Source organism: Bubalus kerabau, chromosome 16 (assembly GCF_029407905.1).
Source record: "Bubalus kerabau isolate K-KA32 ecotype Philippines breed swamp buffalo chromosome 16, PCC_UOA_SB_1v2, whole genome shotgun sequence".
NCBI classification, from domain to species: domain Eukaryota; kingdom Metazoa; phylum Chordata; class Mammalia; order Artiodactyla; family Bovidae; genus Bubalus; species Bubalus kerabau.
In genome coordinates, this window is record NC_073639.1 from 48,574,221 (window position 1) to 48,599,673 (window position 25,453).

The window sequence follows — 25,453 nt, forward strand, 5'->3', positions numbered from 1 at the left end:
GTCCATAGGGTACCAAAGAGTTGGACATAACTGAGCGAATGTCAGTCAATGGGTCTTTGTTGCAGCAGGTGGCCTCTTCTTTGTAGTGCACAGGCTTTCTCTAGTTGCGGCAAGCAGAGCCACTCTCTAGTAGTGGCTTTCAGACTTCTCTTGTCGCTGAGGGAGGGCTCAGTAGTTGTTGGGGGCGGGGAGGGAGTTGTTTCACTGCACAGGTGGGATCTTAGTCCTCCAACCAGGGATGGGAACTGCTGCCCCCTACACTGGAAGGGAAGAGTCTTAACCACTGGACCTCTGGGAAAGTCCACGAGTCTCTTGCATTTGTACCTGAAAGATAAGGACTAGCGTTGTAGAGGATTTAGAAGAGGGACAGCGGCCAGCACCACCACCTCCACCCACACTAACCCAAGCCCCCCAGGGTGCTTACGAGCAATGCAGCCAATAAGGTAGAGGCGGGGCCAGAACGACCATGCCCATACCCTGACAGCTGGAGCGGGGCGGGGCGGGGGCGGGACCGGAGCTTGGCCACGCCACTTCCGCCGGAAGCTTAACTGCCCGGCTTCCTGTTGGAGTTGGTCCGGCAAGTCTGGGAGCTGCGTTTCTGAAAGGGAAAGGCGCCCCAGATTTACTTTATGAAATCCTCTTCGGACCAGTTGTGAGTGGGCTCTATCCAGACCTTGAGGTTGAAGCAGTCCCCGCCTGAGGGCGGCTGCGGGCTAGCTGAAAGGGACCTTCTGTTTTGCGGAACGGAGGCACTGCGTACAGGCTGTTTCCGGGGGGGCCAGATTACGTCGTTGCTCCGCGCTCCGCCCCTCGAGGGGCCACGTCTCCACCGGAGAGGCCGGGCCGGGCGTTCGCCGCGGCTTCCGCACCGCCGGGGTGAGGGTCGCGGGGTGGTGCCTGGGCAGGAACGCTGGTCGCGGAGGGCGCGAGAATCCAGGGAACCGCAGCACAGTCGGGGTATGGGCTGGGAGAAGGGCGGCGGGGCCCGAGCGGACGGGGAGGCCGACCGCAACTCTGTCTTGAGCGGCAACGCCCCGCGCTAGTCTGGCTCCTCACCGTTGGTAGCCTCCGGGCCTGGAAGCTGGCTTGTGCAGCTGTTAGGGAACTGGGTTCATAAATAAACATACATTCGAGCCCTTCCGAGCTCTGTCTACCCGTGCCAGGGAGAGATTTGTTCAGGGGTACCCGCAGCTGCTGTTGGAGCTGCTGAGAAACAGCTCTTGTCCTTTTGCAGAAGTTATGTCAAGATGACATGCGTGATTTCGTGTCGGGTGGTTAGTGTGAAGCCTGGTTTAAAGAACGCGTGTGATCTCAGTCTCTCAGTCCACTTCGATTCCGTCTCGATCCTGGGTACTTAGAGGCGTTTCACCGGTGCAGTAATACTTTCCAGAGGTAGTGAGGCCAGGCGTTGCGTGAACAGCTCCGCCTTCATTCAACAACTGTTCGTCGTATGATGGCAACATATATTGTAGGTCCTGGAATCCAGAGCTGAAATCGTGTCAGGATCCCTGCTGTCACTGAGCTTACGTAGTAGTGGAGGATAAATGAGACATTGTTGAGAGAGTATTAGGCGGTGCTTGGGGTGGGTCTGTAGGAAAGCCTGTCCGCGAAGGTGACTTTTGACCTAAGGCTTCTATGACAAGAAATTAGCCATGAAAAACGGTGGGATAAGAGTGTTTCAAGCAGAATGAACAGCAAGTGTGATGATCCCGAGGGAGGAGTAAGTCTGATGTTCTTAGAGAAGTATGGCAAGTGTGTAATGAAAAAGGAAGAAAGTGATAAGGGACAAGGATGCAGTGTGGGGACGGGCCAGATGGTATGCAGTTTCCTAGTTCAGGGTAGGAGGCTTAGATTTTATTGTCAGTGTGATTGGAAACCACTGGGACATTTACAGGTGACTTATGGGTTTGTTTTTTTACTTTTTAAATTGTCCCTTAGATATTACAAACATAACTTTTTATTGGAGTGATGGCCTTCAGTTACAGTGGACCTTGAATGGCAAGAAAAGGAAATAAAAATCATCTGATAAAGTAGCCTTTTTTTTTTTTTTTTTTTGGCCAGTTGCCTTAAGCAGCAGTATAATTTTTTAACTTTTAAGTATAGTTAACTTACAATCTTATGTTAGTTTCAGGTGTATAACATAGTAATTTGATGGTTTTTTTTTTTTTTTTTTTTCTTGTTTTTGGGTTGCACCCTGAGGCATGTGAGATTCCCAACCAGGGATTGAATCCATGCCTCCTGCAGTGGAAGCATGAGTCATAACCACTGGACAACCAGCGTCCTGATGTTTTTGTATATTACACTCTGTACTTTCCATTCCATGCAAGGTTATTATAAAATACTGGCTGTATTCTCTGTGCTGTACATTGCATCCTTGTAACTTATCTATACCTACTAGTTTGTATCTCTTAATCCCCTTTATCTACTTTGCCCATCCCCCTTCCCTTCTCCTCTCTGGTGACCAGTAGTTTGTATCTCAGAGTCTGTTTCTTTTTTATTTGTCCTGTTTTTTAGATTCCTCAGGTGATAACATACAGTATTTGACTTTTTCTGTCTGACTTCTTTCACTGAGCATAATGCTCTTCAGGTCTATCCATGTTGTCACAAGTGGCAAAATTCTGTTCTTTTATGGCTGAGTAATACTACAGAGTGTGTGTACGTGTGTGTACACCGTATCTTCTTTATCCAAGCAGTATGCTTTCTTGAATGAGAATATCTTCAGTTGGCTTTTACCTGTTGATTTTGACAAGAAATAATTGAAGGAAAAAGTAACACTAATAATAATAGCTGTCATTTATTGAAGTCATGGGGCATGTCCCTTTTTGCATTTAATCCTGGCACACATTTTTTGGTCTTTTTCTCCTCGTCTTACTGATGGGATCACCATATAAGAGTGGTTAAGAAATCTGCCCATGATCTCACAGCTGAGTGTGGAGGACTCAGGACCTAAAGCCAAGATGTCTGATGCCTGAGTCTATTCTTTACATTACACTGCTCTGCGGTGACATGAGGCTTTCTGGGCTTTCACTTTGGCTATGCTCTATTGTTTCTCTTTTTGTTTGGGACATGCTGCATGGCTTGCAGGATCTTAGTTCCCCAGCCAGGAATCAAACCTGTGACCTCGGCAATGAAAGAGCAAAGTCCTAACCACTGGACCACCATGGAATTCCCATGCTCTGTTGTTTCTAAATTGCCAGTAGGACCATCATAAAGAAGGTGGAGTAGATGGAGCTGTTGATATGCATATTACCAGATCTAAGTGACCTGCTGTCTCGGGGAAGCTGGAGATCACATAGTTGCCTGAGATGGTAGTTTCTCAATCTGAAGTCTTTTAATGTCAGACAGCGGTGAACCTAGAGTTACATACTTTTTGAAGTTTTAAGTGATACCTTTGCTTCATCTCTTCCCTCCAGGAAACACAGAATGCAGGTGGTCAGAAATGGTACTGTGATTAGGCTGATCTCTGTTTTTTTAAATCACAAAATGGAGTGCATGTTACTAATAACAGCTTCCTTGTGATGTACTCCCAGCTGTCTAACCCTCCTTGTCCTGTTTTTGTCAGCAGTCTGAAATAATGAGGCCTGGATGACTGAGTCATGCTAAGTAAAATTCACATGAGGCTGAGGATACATGGAGAATGCCAGTGTATTATGGATAGGAGACATGTCCCTTCCCCAGAGGCTGCTTCTGGTGTTCTGTGAATCCCGTCTCTTGTCTGGCTTCAGGCAGAGCTGCATGTGAACAGGAGCCACCTTCATAAGTTACCAGAACAAGTCACAGTCACAGGGTCTCCAGGGCTTCACCATTCATCTCAAGGGGTGGGGGTTGTGGGGCAGTTAGGACTCCTTGGGAATCAGAAGACTTCTTGTTTAGCAAGAAATCCAAATAAAGGCAAGCAAATGCATGGACTGTGTACTGGTATTAGACTCAAACAGCCTGACACATTTCTCTCTGTCTTTGGTGTGCCTTCCTCAGTGCACACAAAACATCTCAGCCAATGCTCTCTTTCCTGCATAGTGTCAGGGTCAGGTGTTGTCACTGCTTGCCTCAGTAACACATTCCCTGTGGCTCCTTAGATGCTTCTCTGACCTGTGGCCACTTACATGCTGCTCTCCCAGTGTTGTACCTCCCAGGTGTTCTTTGCTCTCCCAGAACTGTGACTCCCAACTGCATTGAGTAGTAGAGTTATCCTGTGTTTGACAAAGCGTTGTGAATATTCAAGGATGCAAATACTGTATCATTGGTTTTGAACTACTAGGTTGGTTGCTAAGGGGTAGGACTTGGTGGAGGCAGAGATGTATTTGTCAGCAGCCTGCACTGAGCACTACTCTGTGTAGGGGATGTTTGAGGGGGTAGGGGCAGACCTGGAGTGGTGATTTCTGTGTAGGATCTTACAGGGTGATGGAAGAGATGGGCACACACACAATTGCCCTGTGATATTCACCGACTCAATGGACATGAGTTTGGGTAAACTCCGGGAGTTGGTGATGGACAGGGAGGCCTGGCGTGCTGCGGTTCGTGGGGTCGCAAAGAGTCGGACATGACTGTGCAACTGAACTGAACTGATGCACGCAGGGCTATCATGGTGGCAGGGAGGGGTGCTTTACCTGAGATTCGGGAGACGAGAGCAGTGCCTAATGGCAGACGTGAAAGGATCCAGGGGGATTTGCCTGGTGGTCAAAGGGAAAAGGGCATTGGCAACAGAGGGACCAGCTCTGAAAAGCACTTACCTGTTGTTGTTACCCTCCTAGGCAGGCATCTTAGGGAGCATGTGATGATGTAGGCAGCTTCACCCCACCCCCACAAGACAGAAAGAAAGACATTTCAAAGCAAAATGCAAATGTCTTCCTTTGTTAAGGAGCACCATACACCATAGGCAGGGACAGTTGCTTCCACAGCCCACTGTGTGTGTCCCAGCCCAACCATCTGTAGTCACCTGTCTGTGAAGTGAAGCCTGTGGTGAAGGGACAGCCTGGGTGTGCCCTTACCTGGCCTTGCGGGCATCACCTCCTCTATGGTGTCACTCTGGCCAGCTTACCACCAGCTGTGCCCACGGAGTGAGGGCAGGCTCAGCAGGTGTCACAGTGGTGTCCTGTGCACCCAGGTCCCTGTGAGATGGTGGTTTTCAGAGGGACCTGTGGACTGGCCTATTTGTCTACCCACCCTCCAACCTGGAAAGTGTCTCCGTGGATGAAAGAGGTTACCAAATGTTGTAGAGACAGAAACTAAGTTGAGACCTCATTGCACATAGGATCATGTTTGGTTGACCTTGGTACCTCCCTTCAGACATCGTTTCAGTCCTCAAATATTTCCTCGCGCCAGGCACCATGAGCCAGCCGCACCCGGTGCTTATTGATTAACTACATTGGATTGTAGCTACTCATGTTTTCACACAATTCTGTGATCCTCTCAAGTACAGAGTCTTAGTACTAGCTCTGCACTTAATAGTAGACATAGGACATCTGCCAGCAGTCCACTGGTTAGGACTGCATACTTTCAATGCTGAGGGCCTGGGTTCAATCCCCGGTTGGGGAACTAAGATCCTGCAAGCCATGAGGCCACCAAAAAAAAGTCGGCATAGCCTTTTTATATTCATAACAACACTTATTAATCCATGATGTCGCTGGCCTGTCAGGTGCCAGATAGCAGAGGGAAATGTGTGGATGATTGACACTGCAGGCCAAACACTGCTGGGTTCCCATCACTAGGTGTTCACAGGTTGTGCCAGCCACTAAAGGCTGCCTGTTCATGGGTGACAGGGTGACAGAGAACTGTGGAGAAACAGGATCATCTAGTGAGAGTCAGCTGTTGCTTAGGCTCGTCTCAAAAACATCTATGTGGCATTTGGAAGCCGCGGAGGAATGTCCCGTAAATTTTTGTCCTGGAACCCGTGAAACACCAAACAGTACATAGGATAATATGAAATCTTATCTTCAAGGAAGTAAATGCCACCATTTCTGCAGAATAATAGCAGCACCTTATCTGTTGAGGAAACGAGGTGATAATATCCTCATTACACTTCAAAAGCAATAACCAGTTGCCAGGCTTTGGGCAGTTTTGCTCCCTTAAATTCAGCTTGGCAGAACAAGCTGAAAGATAGCAGATCTTGTGAGAAATGAAGAATGCATCTGGTCACCTGCTGTGAGGTCCTTTCTCTGCCCCCCAGACCCCAGTGGCTAGTTTCCACGTGTCCTCATCCCCCCATGCCTCCTCAGTTAGTGTCCAGTTTACCATGCTCCATGCTGTTACGTCTTCCTTGTTGACCTCTGGTTCTAAGGCATGGCCTGGGCACTAACATGCCAGGTCTCCTGGGAGAGGAGCTCACCCTTTGACCCCTGTGAGCACTTGGGCCTCTATATCCGATACTAAGCCACTGGCCACATGTGCTGTTTACATACAAGTCAGTTAAGTTTAAATAAATAAAGACTCGGCTCCTCAGTCATCCAAGCCCCACCACCAGCTCTGCTGATTACATTGTCCGTGGAGGAGCTTCTCACCTGGTGGGGGATGGTTTTCAGCAGTCATCAGTGCAGATGGCCTCAGGGATGAGCCAAATGGGTTTGGGTCAGTTTTTTATCCGCAAAAAATAGGATGCTGTAGGTGCTCAAGGATTATTTGTTGTATGAATATATTTATTATACAGATGCATGTTGGGAACCAAATGTTAGTCTTGGACTTGTTACTTCAAATCTGACAAATGGAGTTTCATAATACCTTCTTTCTCTTTTTATTCCTGACAGGTATCATGCATGATATTACCTGGTTTGATTTCAGGCCATCTGTGAGACTGTAAATCTCTTCCCCAAAATGGCAAACCTAGTGTGGTCCGTCCCAGGAGCTTTTGGCCGTTGCTAATGGCAGAAACTGAACTTGCTCCCAGTTCACTTGTAGCCTCTGAGCGTCAGCCCAGCCCGTGTCACCCTGACCATGGACAGTGCGGCGGCTGTGCAGGAGGGCCTGGTGGAGGACAGATCCAGCAGTGGCACTTCAGCTCAACCCGAGGGCCCCCCAAAGCCCCCTGGCTCACTGGCACCTCTGGATCAGTGGGATGAAGCCCAGTGTAAGTTGCCAGTACGCTGTGTTCTGCTCACATCTTACCTTTAAACAGGAGAACAGAGGTCGTCTTGCCTTTTGGAAGAAGACAGTGGTGTCTAAGAGCGTCACTCAGAGTGTGTTTTTATGTATTTTTTTAGTTGAGGCCAACTTTGACTCAAACACCATGTGTGTTAAAAGAAATGGGAAGTTTCTGGAGCTTTCTGCTCTAGAGGGACGGAGCAGCATGGTTTACCCATAAGGCTTGTGCAGATCTTCACTGACACATCACTGTCCCCTGCCTAACATTCTACCTTTTTGGTTGGTTGGTTGTCAGATTTTTACTAACTGGAAAGTGTGCCGCTAGTGATCTGAGGATTACTGGATCACATTTCCACGTTAGCTAGTGGGTTATTCGTGTGTTGGAAGCACAGAATAAAGGACTGCTTCCTCATGCCCCTTCCTGGGCAGTGTGTGCTTGAACATCATAACGTGTATGCACTGATTTACTAGCAGAAACTGCGTTTCTCTTCTGGTAAAACAGTGCTCAGGCACCTGAAATGGCTTTGCTGCTTCCTGCTTCTTAAGTGCCAGGTGAGGTCAATGCATCTTGGCCCAGGATCAAGGGTTCTGCAATTGGAACAACTCCTAGGTCTGCCGCTAATAGGAATGAGCCCTCAACCAAGATCCTTAATTTATTTCCACCTCACTCTTTTACTGAGAAAATGGAAAGATGAATGGCCCCTTCATCTTGTGTGTGTGTGTGTGTGTGTGTGTCAGTCACTCAGTCATGTCCAACTCTGCGACCCCATAGACTGTAGCCCTCCAGGCTCCTCTGTCCAAGGGATTCTCCAGGCAAGAGTATTGGAGTAGGTTGCCATTTCCTTCTCCACCCTGCATCTTAGGGTGGTGGTGAACGCCGAAGTGAAATGTGAGCACTTGGGAAGCACCCAGGAGGTGGGGCTGGCCAGTTTTTGTATCATCATTATTTGTTTATCCATAATTAGACTTCTGTTTGGAAACAATCAAATCTTATTTATTAGGCCTTCTTTTAGATTTTTTTAAAGTGCAGTGTGACACTCAAATAATTACCCTCATATGTAAGCAGGATGCTTTAGAGACTCTCCCAGATTTGATAAGCCCATTAGGAAGTGGTATTGACCTGATTAACTTGCATCTGAAATGCATGATTTCCTCCCCACTCCCACCCCACCCCTCACCTCAGCTGTTTGTGTAAAAGAACAGACGGTTGTGTCAGAGCTGTGGTGGGGTCCTCCCACTCTGTTTTGTGTCTTACCCCTCCCCCCAACTTTATATTCTAGTTTTCCTTTCAGGGAGGCGTGACAATAAGCGGCTATGTTAGTTGGGACTCACATTTCAAGTGACAGAAACCCATTTTCAATTTGCTTGGGGAAATTGAAATTCAGAGGGAATTTCCTAGTTGCATACTGGGTACATCATGAGATCCAAGTGGTGCTAACCTTATGGGGACCTGGGGCACTGCAGTGCTTGGGGGCCCCCCGGAACGTGTCTAGAAGCCCCTCCAAATATCTCCTCGACTCATTGGCTGCCAACTGGCTGCCCATCATGGGGAGAGCACTTTCCTTTTGATACAAAAGTAGGTTTCAGTTAGTGTGTAAGTAACTTGTCAGAGAAGGCAATGGCACCCCACTCCAGTACTCTTGCCTGGAAAATCCCATGGATGGAGGAGCCTGGTGGGCTGCAGTCCATGGGGTCACTAAGAGTCTGACATGACCGAGCGACTTCACTCTCGCTTTTCACTTTCTTGCATTGGAGAAGGAAATGGCAACCCACTCCAGTGTTCTTGCCTGGAGAATCCCAGGGACGGGGGAGCCTGGTGAGATGCCGTCTATGGGGTCGCACAGAGTCAGACACGACTGAAGCGACTTAGCAGCAGCAGCAGCAACTTGTAGTAATGTTAGTAGAGGAGACTGAGCTTGGTATGCAGGTAAATAGTCATCACTGGTTAACGGGTTTTTACCCATTAGGTGTTTGTCAGTCAGAAGCATAGACTCTGGGTTCTGTCCTCAGCTTTGGGGTAATCATTTTCATCAGCTGTTCTAACTCTTCACCTTTGAGGTCTCATTTTGGATGATAAACTTATGCCTTCAAATAACTTGGGAATCAGCCCTTTGTAAATGTGAGGCTGTGACACTGGTTAGTCCTGCTGTTAACAGTGCTCATTAGAAACATTGTTGGCCACGTTTTAAGGATTTGTGGAGGGTTTTTTTGCTATTTTTTTTAAAAACAGACTTTCATAAGATTTCTTACTGGTCTTGTTTAAATGAAAAGGAAACATGACTACTGAAATTCTACAGCTGTAGTGAGGAAGGTGAGGAGGGCGTCCTGCAGGTGAGGGTATTACTCTGCGAGGTTGAGTCACTTGTCCCACATCACCTGCCCTTCGGAAGGACAGGCTTGCTGTCCTCGCAGAGTGAACAGGTTCCTGGGATGTGGAGAGTACTCCCGTGTCTAGATTCCCTCTTGTCCTATTTTAGTTGTTAAAACATGATGGCCCCCCACACCCTCTTTTCCAGGTGCCAGTGCCAAGGTAAACAGAACTTCAGATGAAGGACGCCAGGGGGACACCTGTCTGAATGGGCCGACACCACAGTTCCCAGAGCCTCCCTCGCCAGCGGGTCCTGATGCGTCTCCAGGTGTGGCTGGTTTCCATGACAACCTAAGGAAGTCTCAGGGGACTAGTGCTGAGGGCATTGTTAGAAAAGAAGCTTTGCAGTCCCTCAGACTCAGTCTTCCTATGCAAGAAACGCAACTGTGTAAGCATCTTCCTGCCGGGCTCTCCCCCACCCCCTCATCCCCCATCCCACTCCCTGGGCCCCTGTCACTCACCATCCTTGACAGGCACAGGCCCCAAAGGGCTCGCCCCTCCGCCGTTGCTGTTTTATCACCGTGGTGGGTTGTGCGTTTAACAAATAGCTCCATTCCAGAGGGAAGATAGGCTTTGTCACAGCCTGAAGGTGACAACGGCACTGGAGGCCCCAGTTTGAAGGGCCTTTGCGTGCATGTCTTCCATCACCCGGGGTGGTGAGCAAGCAGCAGTGGGGATTTGATCTTGCCAGTTACAGCTTGAAGGCTTTCTTTTATGAGTTACTTTAATCAGCCTTTATTTTGTCCTAATCCCTGGGGATTCAGGGGCGAACAAGTTGCTAACTGTCAGCCTGAGAGCCCTGAAGCCTCGAGGCTTTTCTAACATGCAAGTTTTCACACAGACTTGTATAATCTTACCTAATGGGGTCATTTCACGGCTGCAGTTGTTACACCTCATCCCTGCTTCAGTACTTCCTTCCCTCCCCTCCAGGTCAGCCACCTTCTCACATAGTGCCTTACAGGCCTCTGAAAACAGCCAGGTTTGGAGGATCATTGTTCTTAAAATGGGCCTGTGTCCTTCTCATCATTGCATGCTCTTCTTACGTAGCGCTGTCACCTGGAGATTGCCCCACGTCAGTTGATGCAGCTCCACATCCACTCTTTTAAGGCTGGAGGAGCCCCGAGTGTGGCCGGGTCAGGGCCAGGGGACCAGTGCTGCAGTGAGCATCTCCCTGTACATGTTGCAGCACTGCTGCTTTCATTTCTATGCACTCCATCCCAGGAGCAGAGCTCTTGGTCAGAAGCAGTGGTTGTGTTTATCTCCATAATGGGTGGTCACATTGCAAGGGTGCTGATGCCCTGTGAGAGGACAAAGATGCTGTTTGCTTTCGGTCTTCACCAGTCTGCTGGGTGTGCAGCAATGCCGCCTTGATGTTTCATTTGCAACTTGCACTCCCATGCTTACTAGAGAGTGTTCACAGGAATTATTTCATCATGCTGTTAGGGTCACAGCATACGTTAAACATTTCTGTAAACAAACTGTTAGCATGTCAGCCAGGATGCTGTGTGAAATCCTGGGTCCTGACCTGAGGGGTTTGTGAGCTCTGGCCCCAGGTTCTCCTGCTTTTCCCCTGGCTGCCCCTCCCAGGAATGTGCCCAGCCCTGAGGCCATGCCTCTGGTGGTCTCTGCCATCTGGACCACTTAGTGATGTGAAAAGTATGTAAGCTCTTTCATATGAAACTTACTTGAAGAGTATGAGTGCACAATCAGTAACAACACTGGTGAATTCCTAGTGAAATCTTGGCGACTGCTCAGGTTTTAGGGATTATTTAAAACAACAGCAGCTTCCCTCCCAGAATTCATATTTGAGGATGGTGCCACCCAGGAAGGGGCTCAGTTACGGCATTCCTCTGCTCTCACCAGCCCCTTGGCCCTGAGCTGGGAGGCCTGGGTCTTGCCTACCTTTCACTCACTGTTCAGCTCTTTTTTTTACCCAAAGTGAAAGTTCGGGTTTTAGATATTTTAAATTTTGTTAGCTGCCCGAAAGTTGTCAGCGTAGTTCCCCTCTTGTCCCTGAGCATGGCCCTTGGACTGCAGTCTCCTCGGGTAGGAAACTGAGGTAATCTGGGATGTTCCTGGGTAAAGAAGGCGAGTTTGGTAGCATGTTCCTGTTTGCCGCTGCTGTCTGTCATTCCATCAGGATTGCTGTTCATGTTCCTCTGTAATGTAAGGAAGCAGAGTTAGAGCTTGGTGGGAGCCTCAGAACACTCACACTGGCACCAACCTCAAGTTCAGTTCTTTAATTACTAAAAGGCGCAAGTTGCCCGCGTCCTGTTTTATTGGCGGGATGCCCACAGGGGCAGTGCGCTGCTGACGGAGGCACCACGGCTGTGCTGGGCCACTGTGTCTGCCACCAGGTGGGTCCTCTCTGTGGTCAGTGTCCAAGGCTTACAGTTCTCTCTCCATTTGCAAACAGTTCTTTCAAACTAGACAGCCCTGTGTTATTTAAAGCTAAATCATACTGGTAATAAAACGCAAGACAGCCAAGCTGCTCTTCTGATTTATCTTCTGTGTCCTGTTGTGTTGTTAGTTTCTAAATGGCCGTTTCCCCACCTCAGGCTCAACAGAGGCTTCGCTGCCCCTGGAGAAGGAGGAGCAGGTCCGACTGCAGGCTCGGAAGCGGCTGGAAGAACAGCTCAAACAGTACAGGGTGAAACGCCAGCAGGAAAGAGTGAGTCTCCCTCTCTCGAACCAGCTAATAGAAAAAACAGCAGTCAGTCAGTCATAGTTCTAGGATCTGCTGTTTATTTCTCTTTGCTGGGATGGGCTTGTGTGTGTCTCTACGAAGATCATCTTTCTCATGTAGCTCCCACCCTTTGAGGAGATTCCACGGGGCTCTGGTTCCTACCCCTCTGGTCCTTCTTCCCTCCAAACAGGCATGTTTTATGTCTAAATCTGCCATTAGAAAAGCAGAGGCAGCGAACATGTGGGTGTAACTGCTCTCTGTACTTGAGCAGCCAGTCCTGGGTTTGACTTGTTTATTATGTAAGTGATAGAGTTTCTACTGAACTTTGCTGTACAGTATTAGACTGTGTGGCATGTCACACACGTGATAAGTGTGTGCATGTATGTTAGTCACTCAGTCATGTCCAACTCTTCACGATCACATGGACTCCTCTGTCCATAGGATTCTCAAGGCAAAAATACTGGAGTGGATTACCATTTCCTTCTCCAAAGTATGTGCATAAGCTTTGCTAAAATCAGTTTTATTCAGGTATGAAACCCTCATTAGAATACTAATGAAAATAGTATTTTTAATCAGTCAAGTGACTCTAGGAAAGGAGTGTGTGAAGGTTCACTTCAGTCTTAATCCAAGTTTATCGTGAACTTGAGAAATTTCAAATTAAAGGAATTTGAAACTAAATGAACTAAAAAAAACATGCTTTAAAAAAATAAAACACTTTCAGTGAATGATTTAGTTGTGACAAGTCCTTATCAGGGTTGGCCGTTTGTTTTCCCAAGAAAGGATCTTGGCTTTTCGAGTGTCACTGCTCCGAAGCCAATGTAAACAGACTGGAAGAGCCAGCACCAGGCTCTGAACTGACTGAGGCTCCCACCCGGTCAGGGGCATTCAGGCATCTATCCAGATGGCCTGTCAGAAAACCTTACAGTGACAGTCAGTAGTCAGGAGTTATGTGCACCAGGCAATGTTAATTTCCCCACAGATGAGACTCAGTCAGGTAAAGAACTTGCCAAAGGTCACTAAGCAGTAAAGTGGTGGAACCAAGATACAGACCAGCCAGTGTACATATGCCCCGTCCTGTCCACAGCCTGCCTCTCAGGTTTGCACCGCAAGTCCAAGCTCTGTCTGGGTCATCCAGCATTAGGCAATTAATGTGTCAGGAGTTCAGGGTGAAATTTAACATCAGTTCCCATCTTTAAAAATTATATGTACATGGGACTTCCCTGGTGGTCCAATGGTTAAGAATCCACCTTGCAATGCAGAGGACGTAGGTTTGATCCCTGTTCAGGCAACTAAGATCCCACGTTCTTTCAGGCAACTAAGCCCGCAAGCTGCAACTACAGAGCCCACATGCTCTGGAGCCCACGTATCACAGCTAGAGAGTCTGTGGACTGCAACAAAACTCCCACAGGATGCGACCAAAGATCTCGTGCCACTAAGAAAGACCCAATGCAGCAAATTAAAAAACAAAACAAGCAAGCAAAAACAGTTAAACCAAGAATGTGCTTAGTGCTTAGTCAGTCAGTCATTTCTGACTCTTCCTACCCCATGTTCATGGGGATTCCCCAGGCAAGAATACTGGTGTGGGTTGCCATGTCCTCCTCCAGGGGATCTTCCCAACCCAGGGATCAAATCCAGGTCTCCCGCATTGCAGGAGGATTCTTTACCATCTGAGCCACCAGGGAAGCCCAAACTAAGAATAAAAAGATACTTCTTTAGGAATGTAGTTCATACTTATGTCTAAAGGCTAGAGAGGATGAGTGAAAGTCCCCCTGTTTTGTAGTCCGGTAAAAACTTTGAGAGCGTCACCGCACAGGTCTTTCATGTAGAGGCGAAGATTGTGCACAGGGGGAGCACCTTCTCTGTGCTGCTCTTTGCTCTTCACGCGACCTTTCTCACGCACCTGTCCTGCCTCGGCGCAGTAGAGACCCTCCTCACCCTTTGTAACTGTGCGCACATACCAGCATTGCATTAACCAGCCCGAAGTGATCAACATTTTAGGTTGTTTCTAATTTTTTGAAATTGAAAACAATGCTGCAGTGAATGTTTTGTGTCTTGGTATACTTTTGTGGGTAAATCCTTAACTTAAAGTATTGGGTAAAAGGTTTTATGTATTTGTTAGTTGATAAGGACTGGTTTAAATTCCATTTAGCAGTCTGTAAGACTGCTAGACTTCTCATATTTGGGAGCATTAGAAATAATAAAAATTGAATCTTTGTTCTCAGATAGCTGAGAAAAAAAGTACTTCCTAACAATAAGGAGATCAGCCCTGGGATTTCTTTGGAAGGAATGATGCTAAAGCTGAAACTCCAGTACTTTGGCCACCTCATGCGAAGAGCTGACTCATTGGAAAAGACTCTGATGCTGGGAGGGATTGGGGGCAGTAGGAGAAGGGGACGACAGAGGATGAGGTGTCTGGATGGCATCACTGACTCGATGGACGTGAGTCTGAGTGAACTCCGGGAGTTGGTGATGGACAGGGAGGCCTGGCGTGCTGCAGTTCATAGGGTCACAAAGAGTCAGACACAACTGAGCAACTGAACTGAACAATAAGCACCTTTTTACATATTGAGTGTCTGAGTGTCTTTGTCAGCTTTTGTCTGTTTTTCAGTTTGTTTTTTTGCTGTGTTGGTACTATATATGAGGAAATTATTCCCTTTTAGTATTTTTGCAAATGATTTTTTCTTAATTTTCCGTGACTACTTTTCTGGTATATTTTTTTGCTGCACATCAGCTTTTTGTTTTTGTTCATTTTGGCTTTGCTACTCGGCTGACAGGATCTTAAGGGATTGAACCTGAGCCCCCTTCAGTGGAAGCTCAGAGTCCTAACCTCTGGACCACCAGGGAAGACCCTGCATGTTGGATTTGAATGTTTACATTCAGAACTTTCAGTCTTCACTGTTACTTCTTTTAGGGTTTATATCATATTTAAGATCTTCCCATTTGAAGGATATAAATTCATCTCTTTTCTTTTTATACTAAAAGTAAGAGATAATGTAAAAATTTTTCATAAGTTGTGTTTTTTATTTTATTATGTAGATATAATCCACTTGCTTGGATGGAGGCGAGAGGTAGGAATGAGCCTCTTTGTGGACTGCTGGTCAATTATCTCAAGGCTGCTTATTTTGTAGTCTGTCTGTTCCCTTTCTGGCGTTCTCCCTTAATATCTATAGACGCCACCAATACTTGGGCCAGTTCTTGGGCTGTGTTCTGTGTCATCAGTCCGTCTGCTGCTTTTCTTGGTCTCTGTGGCTCTAATTATGGCAGCTTTATAGTGTGTGTATCTGTCTGGGAGGCCCGGTCAGTCTGTCGCCCCACATCCCTTACTCTTCCTCACTGCTCCGACTCACTTATCCTTGCTGCTGTGTCGTAGCATCGTTCTGAGATGCTCCTCACCCACCTTGTCCCTCACCACTTTGGGACTGCACTGACTTTATAGAATAACATGAACTGAACATTAATTTGTAAAAGAAAGTCATGTTGATTTAGCATCAAGGAATGTCATCTTCTCACATCCTCAGCTTCATTCAAGGCAAGTTGGGAAGTTCTAGCTAACACAATGATATAAGAAAAAGAAATGAGACATATAAGTATTAAAAAATAGGAAAGGGCTTCCCTGGTGCTCAGTGGTGAAGAATCTGCCTGCCAGTATGGGAGACATGGGTTCGATCCCTGGTCTAGGAAGATCCTACGTGCCGTGGAGCAACTAAGCCCATGTGCCACAACTATTGAGCTCATGCCCTAGAGCCCAGGAGCTGCAACTCCTGAGCCCACATGCTGCACCTGCTGAAGCCCACGTGCCCTAGAGCCTGTGTTCAGCAGCAAGGGAAGCCATCACAATGAGAAACCCATGTACCGCAACCAGTGAGTAGTCTCTGCTTGCCTCAACTAGAGAAAAGCCTGTGCAGCAACAAAGACCCAGTGCAGCAAAAAATAGAAACAAAATTATTTTAAAAAGAAAAAGAGAAATGACATTGTTATTCGCAGGTGTTGGTAACACCTTAGAAAAATGCTGATGAATTAACTGAGAATTGCTATTATTATAAATTTATAAAAATATTATAAAATAACTGGGGTTCAGAAATTGTCAGTTTGAAATACAGATACGAAAAGTAGTTATCCTCGTATGACCAGTTATAAAATTAGAGGGAAAAAAGTAATATTTACAGTATCAACAAAATAACTTCTAAGTATCAAATGGCAACAAAAATGGTTTAGAATCTAGATAAAACACTACATAAGTTTCTCTGTCGAGGATCATGCAAATAGATGTGAATAAATAGAGGGAAAATGCTCATTATCCCGTAAGTAATTATAAATGTATGGTAATTCTAATTCAACAGGACTAATACTTTAACTTTAAAAATTTAAAGGTTTATCTAAAAGATAAACATGAGAGAATAGGCAGGGAAATTTTGTGAAGGAGGTGTGATGAGGAAGGACTTGTTCTAGTAGGTGTTTTAAAATGTCATCAAGTCACAGTCATGACAGGCCTGTGCTTGGACTTTCCCTGGGATGGACATGGAGGAGTGAGGTTAAGAATGGAAGGCCCGTGACGTGGGAGCATGGCGGGAGGGTGCTCTGTTTATGTAATCGGTATGGCCTTTCTGGGTGGCGATTTTTGAATGCTGCTTGTCAATTTTAAACATAATTTTTGTACTTTTTTTTCCTCCTCAGTCCAGTCAACCTGTAACTAAAACGAGACTTTTTAGCACACTTGATCCTGAACTCATGTTGAACCCAGAAACCTTACCGAGGGCCAGTGCCGTGGCTATGACAAAAGAATATTCCTTCCTGCGCACCAGTGTCCCTCGGGGGCCGAAGGTGGGCAGCTTAGGGCTCCTGGCACATCCTAAGGAGAAAAAAAGTTCCAAATCAAGCAAAATTCGGTCTCTGGCTGATTACAGAACTGAAGATTCAGACGCTCGGAATTCTGGTGGAAATGTTCCAGCTCCGGACTCTACCAGGGGCTCCCTGAAGCAGAACCGAGGCAGCGGGACATCAGTGGTGTCTGAGGTCAGCCTGTGCCCCGAGGCCGACGACCGCCTGGAGAATGCATCCCTGACTGGAGACAACGTGTCCGAGGCTGACGGGACGGAGAGCGATAGCTCCTCCTACAGCAGCGTCTCCGCTCGCGGGACACCAGGCATCCCAGCGAACATGGGGGGCACGCGTGAGGCCCCCTATGTGGTCAGTGGCAGGGAGATCGCAGTTGGAGCCCTGGGCCAGTTCCCCTCCATCTCAGATGTCCTGCAGGCTGCAGCAGCCGAGCACCAAGAGCAGAGGCAGGCGGTCAACGGGGAGACACGAAGCCGGACCAATAGCATCTGCAGCAGGTGGGTGACGCTGGAGCCCACGAGACACCACCTTCCCCTCAGAGTTCCACACTCACTCCTTAACATTTGATTTATACACTCTCTGTTCCTTTGTTAGAAAAGAAACTGTGTCTGATGAGTGCTCACCTGCAACGTTAAGGTATTCTGCTTTCCAGGATTTGTTGCATTGATGTGACATGGACTCACGTCTCCATAAAGGTGTTCTGGCCCTGTGCTGGCTGTAAAGGCCCTACTGTGGGCGAGAGTTTGAGCTTTAACTGTCTACTTAAATCTTTTTACTTACCTGTTTTTTTTAAAAAAAATTAGGGAAAGGGCTTAAACCTAAGGACTTGACCTAATTTTAAAAATTAGAAAAGATGGTTAAGAATTCATCTTCCAAAGCAGGGGATACAGGTTTGATCCCTGGCAGGGAACTAAGGTCACATGTGCCTCAGGCCAACTAAGCCCAAGTGCTACAACTAGAGAGAAGCCTATACCACAATGAAAAAAAATTTTTTTTAATTAGGGGAGAGTAGCCAGAGGGGTGTGAAATCTGGAGAGTATGGACAGCATAAAGGAAGATAACGATCAATTATTTGCCCACCACCTGATCCTTTTGTCTTTATCCTCTAGTGTGTCCCTGGAAAGCTCTGTTGCTGAAACTCATGATGAAATGTTACAGGTTCTTAAAGAAAAAATGAGACTCGAAGGACAGCTGGAAGCTTTATCATTAGAAGCTAGTCAGGTAATTGAAATTTGATGGATGTGTTAATGTGCCATGTCTTTGGAAAGAATGTGCAATTTCCTATTCACTACACACCAAGTTTTACACATGTCTTTAAGAAGAAGCTTTATCATCATTAGCAGCCTTTTCCTCTGTAACCATTTATTTTTCTCTGTTCTATTTGTCAGCCTTGGAAACAGGTATGCTCGTTTCCCACTGACTGTGGGGCTTCTCCCTGTATCTCTGTCAGGATCTGCCTTGGATACCTCCTAGCTCTGCTATTAGAGACCCAACAGTCCATAACAGTTCAATCTTTGGAGTGGATTTCACCTCTTTCTGGCTCAGTGAAATTGTCATCTTTGTCCCTTTAGTAGTTTTTGGTTTTTCTGATACGAATTTTGCTTTATCTGGTTAGCATATGCCTGAAAAATCATTTTCCATCCCTTAATTCTTAGCATTCCTATCAATTATCAGAGTAAATCAGTTCAGCTGCCTTTGACCCTCTGCACTTGGCAGGAAGACGGCAAGACCCTGGGGAGGTGTCTGGTCAAGGCAGTGGGGTAGGGGGTGGGGGCTGTCCCCTCAGTAACCTGTGCTGTGGGGATGTGGGGAGGGCACCCACGCTAGAACGCTTGCTCTGCTGTATAAACTCCAGACTGAAGAGCTGATTACTGAGGTTTCAAGGTTCCTTTTGGTTGTACACTGTTTTCACTTTGTCCTCCTATGGAACATGAGAGATACCTGGAGTAACAGGCAAGTTTGGCCTTGGAGTACAAAATTAAGCAGGGCAAAGGCTAACAGAGTTTTGCCAAGACAATGCACTGGTCATAGCAAACACCGTCTTCCAACAACGTAAGAGAAGACTCTACACATGGACATCACCACATGGTCAATACCAAAATCAGATTGACTATGTTCTTTGCAGCCAAGGATGGAAAAACTCTATACAGTCAGCAAAAAGAAGACTAGGAGCTGACTGTGGCTCAGATCATGAACTCCTTATTGCAAAATTTAGTCTTAAATTGAAGAAAGTAGGGAAAACCACTAGACCATTCAGGTATGACCTAAATCAAATCCCTCACAATTATACAGTGGAAGTGACAAATAGATTCAAGTGACAAGTAGACAGAGTGCCTGAAGAACTAGGGATGGAGATTCGAGACATTGTACAGGAAGCAGTGATCAAGGCCATCGCCAAGAAAAAGAAATGCAAGAAGGCAAAATGGTTGTCTGAGGAGGCCTTACACAAAGCTGAGAAAAGAGAAGCTAAAGGCAAAGGAGAAAAGGAAAGATACACCCATTTGAATGCAGAGTTCCAAAGAATAGCAAGGAGAGAAAAGAAAGCCTTCCTAAGTGATCAGTGCAAAGAAATAGAGGAAAACAATAGAATGGGAAAGACTAGAGATCTCTTCAAGAAAATTAGAGATACCAAGGGAACATTTCATGTAAAGATGGGCACAATAAAGGACAGAAACAGTATGGACCTAACAGAAGCAGAAGATACTAAGAAGAGGTGGCAAGATTACACAGAAGAACTATACAAAAAAGATCTTTATGACCCAGATAACCATGATGGTATGATCACTCACCTAGAGCCAGACATCCTGGAATGTGACGTCAAGTGGGCCTTCGGAAGCATCACTACAAACAAAGCTAGTGGAGGTTATGGAATTCCAGCTGAGCTATTTCAAATCCTAAAAGATGATGGTGTGAAAGTGCTGCACTCAATATGCCAGCAAATATGGGGAACTCAGCAGTGGCCACAGGACTGGAAAAGATCAATTTTCATTCCAATCCCAAAGAAAAGCAATGCCAAAGAATGTTCAAATGACCACACAATTGCACTCATCTCAGTTCGGTTCAGTTGTTCAGTCATGTCTGACTCTTTGCGACCCCATGAATTGCAGCACGCCAGGCCTCCCTGTCCATCACCAACTCCCGGAGTTCACTCAGACTCACGTCCATCGAGTCAGTGATGCCATCCAGCCACTTCATCCTCTGTCGTCCCCTTCTCCTCCTGCCCCCAATCCTTCCCAGCATCAGAGTCTTTTCCAATGAGTCAACTCTTTGCACGAGGTGGCCAAAGTACTGGAGTTTTAGCTTTCAGCATCATTCCCTCCAAAGAAGTCCCAGGGCTGATCTCCTTCAGAATGGACTGGTTGGATCTCCTTGCAGTCCAAGGGACTCTCAAGAGTCTTCTCCAACACCATAGTTCAAAAGCATCAATTCTTCAGCACTCAGCTTTCTTCACAGTCCAGCTCTCACATCTATACATGACTACTGGGAAAACCATAGCCTTGACTAGACATACCTTTGCTGGCAAGGTAATGTCTCTGCTTTTGAATATGCTGTCTAAGTTGGTCATAACTTTCCTTCCAAGGAGTAAGCGTCTTTTAATTTCATGGCACTTATCTCCCCCGCTAGCAAAGTAATGCTCAAAATACTCCAAGCAAGTCTTCGCCAGTACATGAATTGAGATCTTCCATATGTTCAAGCTGGATTTAGAAAAGGCAGAGGAGCCAGAGATCAAATTGCCAACATCTGTTGGATCATAGAAAAAGCAAGAGAGTTCCAGAAAAACATCTACTTCTGCTTTATTGACTACACCAAAACCTTTAACTGTGGATCACAACAAACTGTGGAAAATTCTTCAGGAGATGGGAATGAATACCAGACCACCTTACCTGCCTCCTGAGAAATCTGTACTCAGGTTAAGAAGCAGCAGTTAGAATCAGACATGGAACAATTGACTGGTTCCAAATTGAGAAAGGAGTACATCAAGGCTGTATATTGTCACCCTGCTTATTTAACTTATATGCAGAGTACATCGTGCAAAATGCCGGGCTGGATGAAGCACAAGCTGGAATCAAGATTGCCAGGAGAAATATCAATAACCTCAAATATGCAAATGATACCACCCTTATGGCAGAAAGCAAAGAGGAACTAAAGAGCCTCTTGATGAAAGTGAAAGAGGAGAGTGGAAAAGCTGCCTTAAACCTCAACATTCAGAAAACTAAGATCATGGCATCTGGTCCCATCGCTTTACAGCAAATAGATGGGAAAACAATGGTAACAGTGATAGACTTTGTTTTCTTGGACTCCCAAATCACTGCAGATGGTGACTGCAGCCTTGAAATTAAAAGACACTTGCTCCTTGGAAGAAAAGCTATGACCCCACCTAGACAGCATATTAAAAAGCAGAGACATTACTTTACCAACAAAGGTCCATCTAGTTAAAGCTATGGTTTTTCTAGTAGTCATGTATGGAGGTGAGAGTTAGACTATAAAGAAAGCTGAGTGCCGAAGAACTGATGCTTTTGAACTGTTGTGTTGAAGGCTCTTGAGAGGCCCTTGGACTGTAAGGAGATCAAATCAGTCCATCCTAAAGGAAATCAGTCCTGAGTATTCATTGGAAGGACTGATGCAGAAGCTGAAGCCCCAGTATTTTGGCCACCTGATGTGAATAACTGACTCACTGGAAAAGACCCTGATGCTAGGAAAGATTGATGGCAGGAGGAGAAGGGGACGACAGAGGATGGATGAGATGGTTGGATGGCATCATTGACTCAATAGACATGAGTTTGAGCAATCTCTGGAGGTTGGTGATGGACAGGGAAGCCTGATGTGCCATAGTCCATCAGATCACAAAGAGTTGGACACAACTGAGTGATTGAACTGAACTGATCCTCCTGGAATTTGATTTGCTCTTCAGCTGTGTCCAAGCCAAGATCTTTGTGGATTGTTACAGGTGCAAAACTTGCTGGCATTTCTGTGAAGACACTGATTATACTTCCTATAAAATTTTATTGCATCTGCTCAGTTAGCTTCTTTTCTTTGGGTATTTGTTCTTCTGTTTGTTGTATCTGTTTGTCTTCGCAAGGTTGTTTTTCTCCTATTGTATGTTGATGTACAGCTGTCTGCTCCTTTTTGCATTTTGAAATTGCTGTACATCCACGTCCTAATAGGCTGACTTTAGGGTGTGTGAGAGATGCTGAAGGGCTGGAACTGTGCCCTTTGCTCCCTGTCTCTTCTCTGGTGCTCCAGGTGCCTGGGCCTTCTGCTGGCACCACCTTTCCTGTCACTTCCTGCTGTGTCCATCAGACAGGGGTCCCTGTGGTCCTGCCACCTAGCACAGATGGTGCCTCAGGCTGCTCTGTGCCCCTGGCTGCAGCCCTCAAGGCCTCATGGAATGGTGCCCTTTCCCAGCTGATGTGTTCTGTGGGTTTGGTTTTTCCCAAACTTGTATCTGGCTGCTCTCTTCATCTATTAGAGATCCCTGAGCTCTCAGGTATTCTGTGTGTGTGTGTGTGTGTGTGTGTGTGTGTACACGCTTGTGAGCTTTTTTCTTTTTTGAACAAACATGTTTTCCAACATCCTTGTGGGTGAGAAGGTGATCGCAGAGCCTTCCCCCCATGCTGGCCCGCTCAGGTGCCGCCATGCAGAAAACAAGCACATTCTGTCTTCACCCCACCTACCTGCCTGCAGGGCCTGGTTGGAGAAACCCCTTCTTTGGGGATAGCTGTAATGCTGGAGTTCCTGAATATTTTGTACAATGTGGTGCTTTCCTGTAAAGGCCACCTGTTGGACACCTTTCTTTGTCTCACTGGCTGAGTTTTGGCAGCCCTCTTATTAGGCAGGGCGGAAGTGACTTACTTTTCCAAGAGTCAGCATGGCTGTCTGTGGGTCTCTCCAGGCACTTAAAGAAAAGGCCGAGCTGCAGGCGCAGCTGGCCGCTCTGCACACGAGGCTGCAGGCGCAGCTGGAGCACAGCCACAGCAGCCAGCAGAGGCAAGACTCACTCAGTTCAGAGGTGGACACCTTGAAGCAGTCCTGCTGGGACCTCGAGCAGGCAATGACTGACCTGCAGAACATGCTGGAAGCCAAGAATGCCAGCCTGGCATCCTCCAACAGTGACCTGCAGGTGGCAGAGGAGCAATATCAGAGACTAATGGCCAAAGTGGAGGAGATGCAGAGAAGCATCCTCAGTAAGGACAACACAGGTGAGCAGTCCTGCGTCTGCCCCTTAGTTGTATGCAGGTGCCCAGGGGCTGTGCCCCTGGAGGTTTCGTCTCATCTGCTCCAGTTGTTGTTCAGTTGCTCAGTTGTGTCTGACTCTTTGTGACCGCATGGACTGCAGCACGCCAGGCTGCCCTGTCCTTCACCATCTCCCAGAGCTTGCTCACACTCATGTCCATTGAGTTGGTGATACCATCCAACTGTCTCATCCTCTGTCATCCCCTTCTCCCTGTCTTCTCTGGGGACTGACCTACTGTCCCATCAATGTGCTGAGGGGTTATTGTCCCTTCTAATTTGTACATGAAGTGTCCACTTGCCTAATGGAGTGTTATCTTTGGTTGAACTTGTGGAATTCTGCATGTTTTTGCATGCGCGTCAAAGGGTGGCTTAGGTCTTAGAAATGGACTTTGGACCCTTAATGGTTAGATGTAATTGTTTCCACTCATTCTGCCTCCCTAGTCGTTTGTTGCTTGGGGGGCTAGACCGGCCTGGTTATTCCAGCATTGCAGACGCTGTTTGGAATATTTAAAAGCAACACTGAGACCAGTGACTAGTAAATATTTCTTTTTCCTCCATAAGTTCAGATTTTGGGTCTAGCTGGGTCCCTAGGGGAGCCCCCTTCGGAATGATAGACAAATGAAACAGTGGAGCCTGGGAGCCTTAGTGGTAAGTGAAGGGGTCCTTCCCTCGTGCTCTCTGCTCATCCTGGGGATGCACACTCCATTCCCAGAATCCATGAGCCACACACGTCCAGGCACCAAGAACCTGGTCTGTGGGCTCAGCATCTCCCTGTGCACTGCGGGCAGGAGAAGGGTGGGGGGTTGGGGATGGGGAGAAGGGCACTCAGAGCCCAGGGGAGTGTCAGCCCAGATCCTGGTCCTCCAGAAGCCTGGATAGATGACACCCTCATCCTTGAAGTCTGGGATCCTGAGAGATGGGGAGTGGTTCGGCGGGGTGGCTGTGAGGGACCAGGTCTGCCCACATGGAGTCTTGGTCGTAAGACTTGTGAGACTAGGTTTCAGATCTTATGACAGAAAAGAAAGAGTGACAAGCTGCTATCACAAGAGCTTTATCCTGATACTGGAGACGGGGGGGAGTGGTGGGGCGCACCAGCTGAGAAATATAACAGCTGACTGTTTTTAGTCTCTGGGCATTTTATGATACCCAGTCCCTTAAGAAAATTATTAATATAATGTTCAAAAAGTTCTGTAGTGCTCGGGTTGCAAGGTCTGACCTGACCAGAGCAGGTCAACAGTGACCCACACCCAGTACAGCGCCAGCTGGGTGGGGGATTCGGGGTGTAGGGGATGCTCCAGTTGCCTTCCTAAAGCCCTACCATGCTGAACTTTGAGGCACATCTGTTCTCAAGGATTTTAAGAGCAGAGGTTGGATTTCCCAAGATTAGGGGTCATGAATCCTGTTATTTTTTTTTGTTTCATTTTAAATTTTTAGAATTTAAAATTGTACGTGTTTTCTTAAGTGTTTGGTGAAATTTATTTTTTAAATATTTGACTGGTTTTGTTTGGACTACGACTTGGGTTTGTGCTGTGATTTCTTGTCTGCTCCCCCTGCCATCGTCCATGTTAAGAGTTGACCATATCAGCAAACCAGTGGAGTTTCTTGTGGATACCATTCCTGAGTTTGTTGATGACTCACAGACTTCATCAGGCCAAAGTCTCAAGCCAGAAAGCTCCCAGACACACAGTCGCTCTCCCTGTTTGCAGATTCCCTAGTTATGAATTCACCGACTCACTGAATTGAATCTACTCAGAGCTCTTTCCGGTTGTTTACAGACAGGTGCAGAGCAGAGAACCATGGGGGTTGCCTGATGTACGAGGCTCAGTTTTCCCAGCTCACTTCTTGTTCCCCAAGTGCCCTTTTATGGTCGATTTAGTGCCATTTTTTTGTTTGTTTATTTTTGTGCTTTTGGGGATGGTTTTGCTATTTACAGTAAACCCCAACACTGTCTGGTGTTGCTAAGTGCAGGATGGTTTTGGTGCGCTTTTCAGAGAAAATCCTTACGCTAGACAAGCTTCATCCAGGCAGAGGTTGGGTGCTGTTGGCTGTCAGTTCAGTGTTAATGAATTCACAGAAAGTGAAGTCAGGTGTCTTTCAACAGAAGCACATATAAAACAAGGTTTTGTGTTAATTAGTTGATGAGAAGTGACCAGACCCCAACTTAGATGGCCCTGCTCCAGGGTTAAGTGCCCTCGCTTGCACTTCAGACGTCGCTGCTGCAGAGAAGGAGAACCAGCGGGTCCCCGCTCTCTGTG

At 46.8% G+C, this 25,453-nt stretch overlaps 1 protein-coding gene across 6 annotated transcripts in view; it reads left to right on the plus strand.

Annotated features, from left to right (window-relative positions):
- The first annotated feature begins 499 nt into the window (after positions 1–499).
- The window catches only part of GOLGA3 (golgin A3), a 46,686-nt gene continuing 21,732 nt past the window's right edge, over positions 500–25,453 (plus strand). Inside the window, exons 1-8 of one of the 6 annotated variants that reach the window (XM_055551033.1) lie at positions 500–652; positions 6,741–7,060; positions 9,591–9,830; positions 12,001–12,113; positions 16,803–17,461; positions 17,559–17,600; positions 18,074–18,185; positions 22,858–23,164. In XM_055551033.1, coding sequence (XP_055407008.1) covers positions 6,928–7,060; positions 9,591–9,830; positions 12,001–12,113; positions 16,803–17,461; positions 17,559–17,600; positions 18,074–18,185; positions 22,858–23,164 — 1,606 coding nt within the window. In that variant the 5' untranslated portion in view covers positions 500–652; positions 6,741–6,927. Of the gene's footprint in view, positions 653–675; positions 958–6,740; positions 7,061–9,590; positions 9,831–12,000; positions 12,114–16,802; positions 17,462–17,558; positions 17,601–18,073; positions 18,186–22,857; positions 23,165–25,453 lie in introns of those variants that run through there. The other 5 variants (XM_055551031.1, XM_055551035.1, XM_055551032.1 and 2 more) reach the window with 5 other exon arrangements.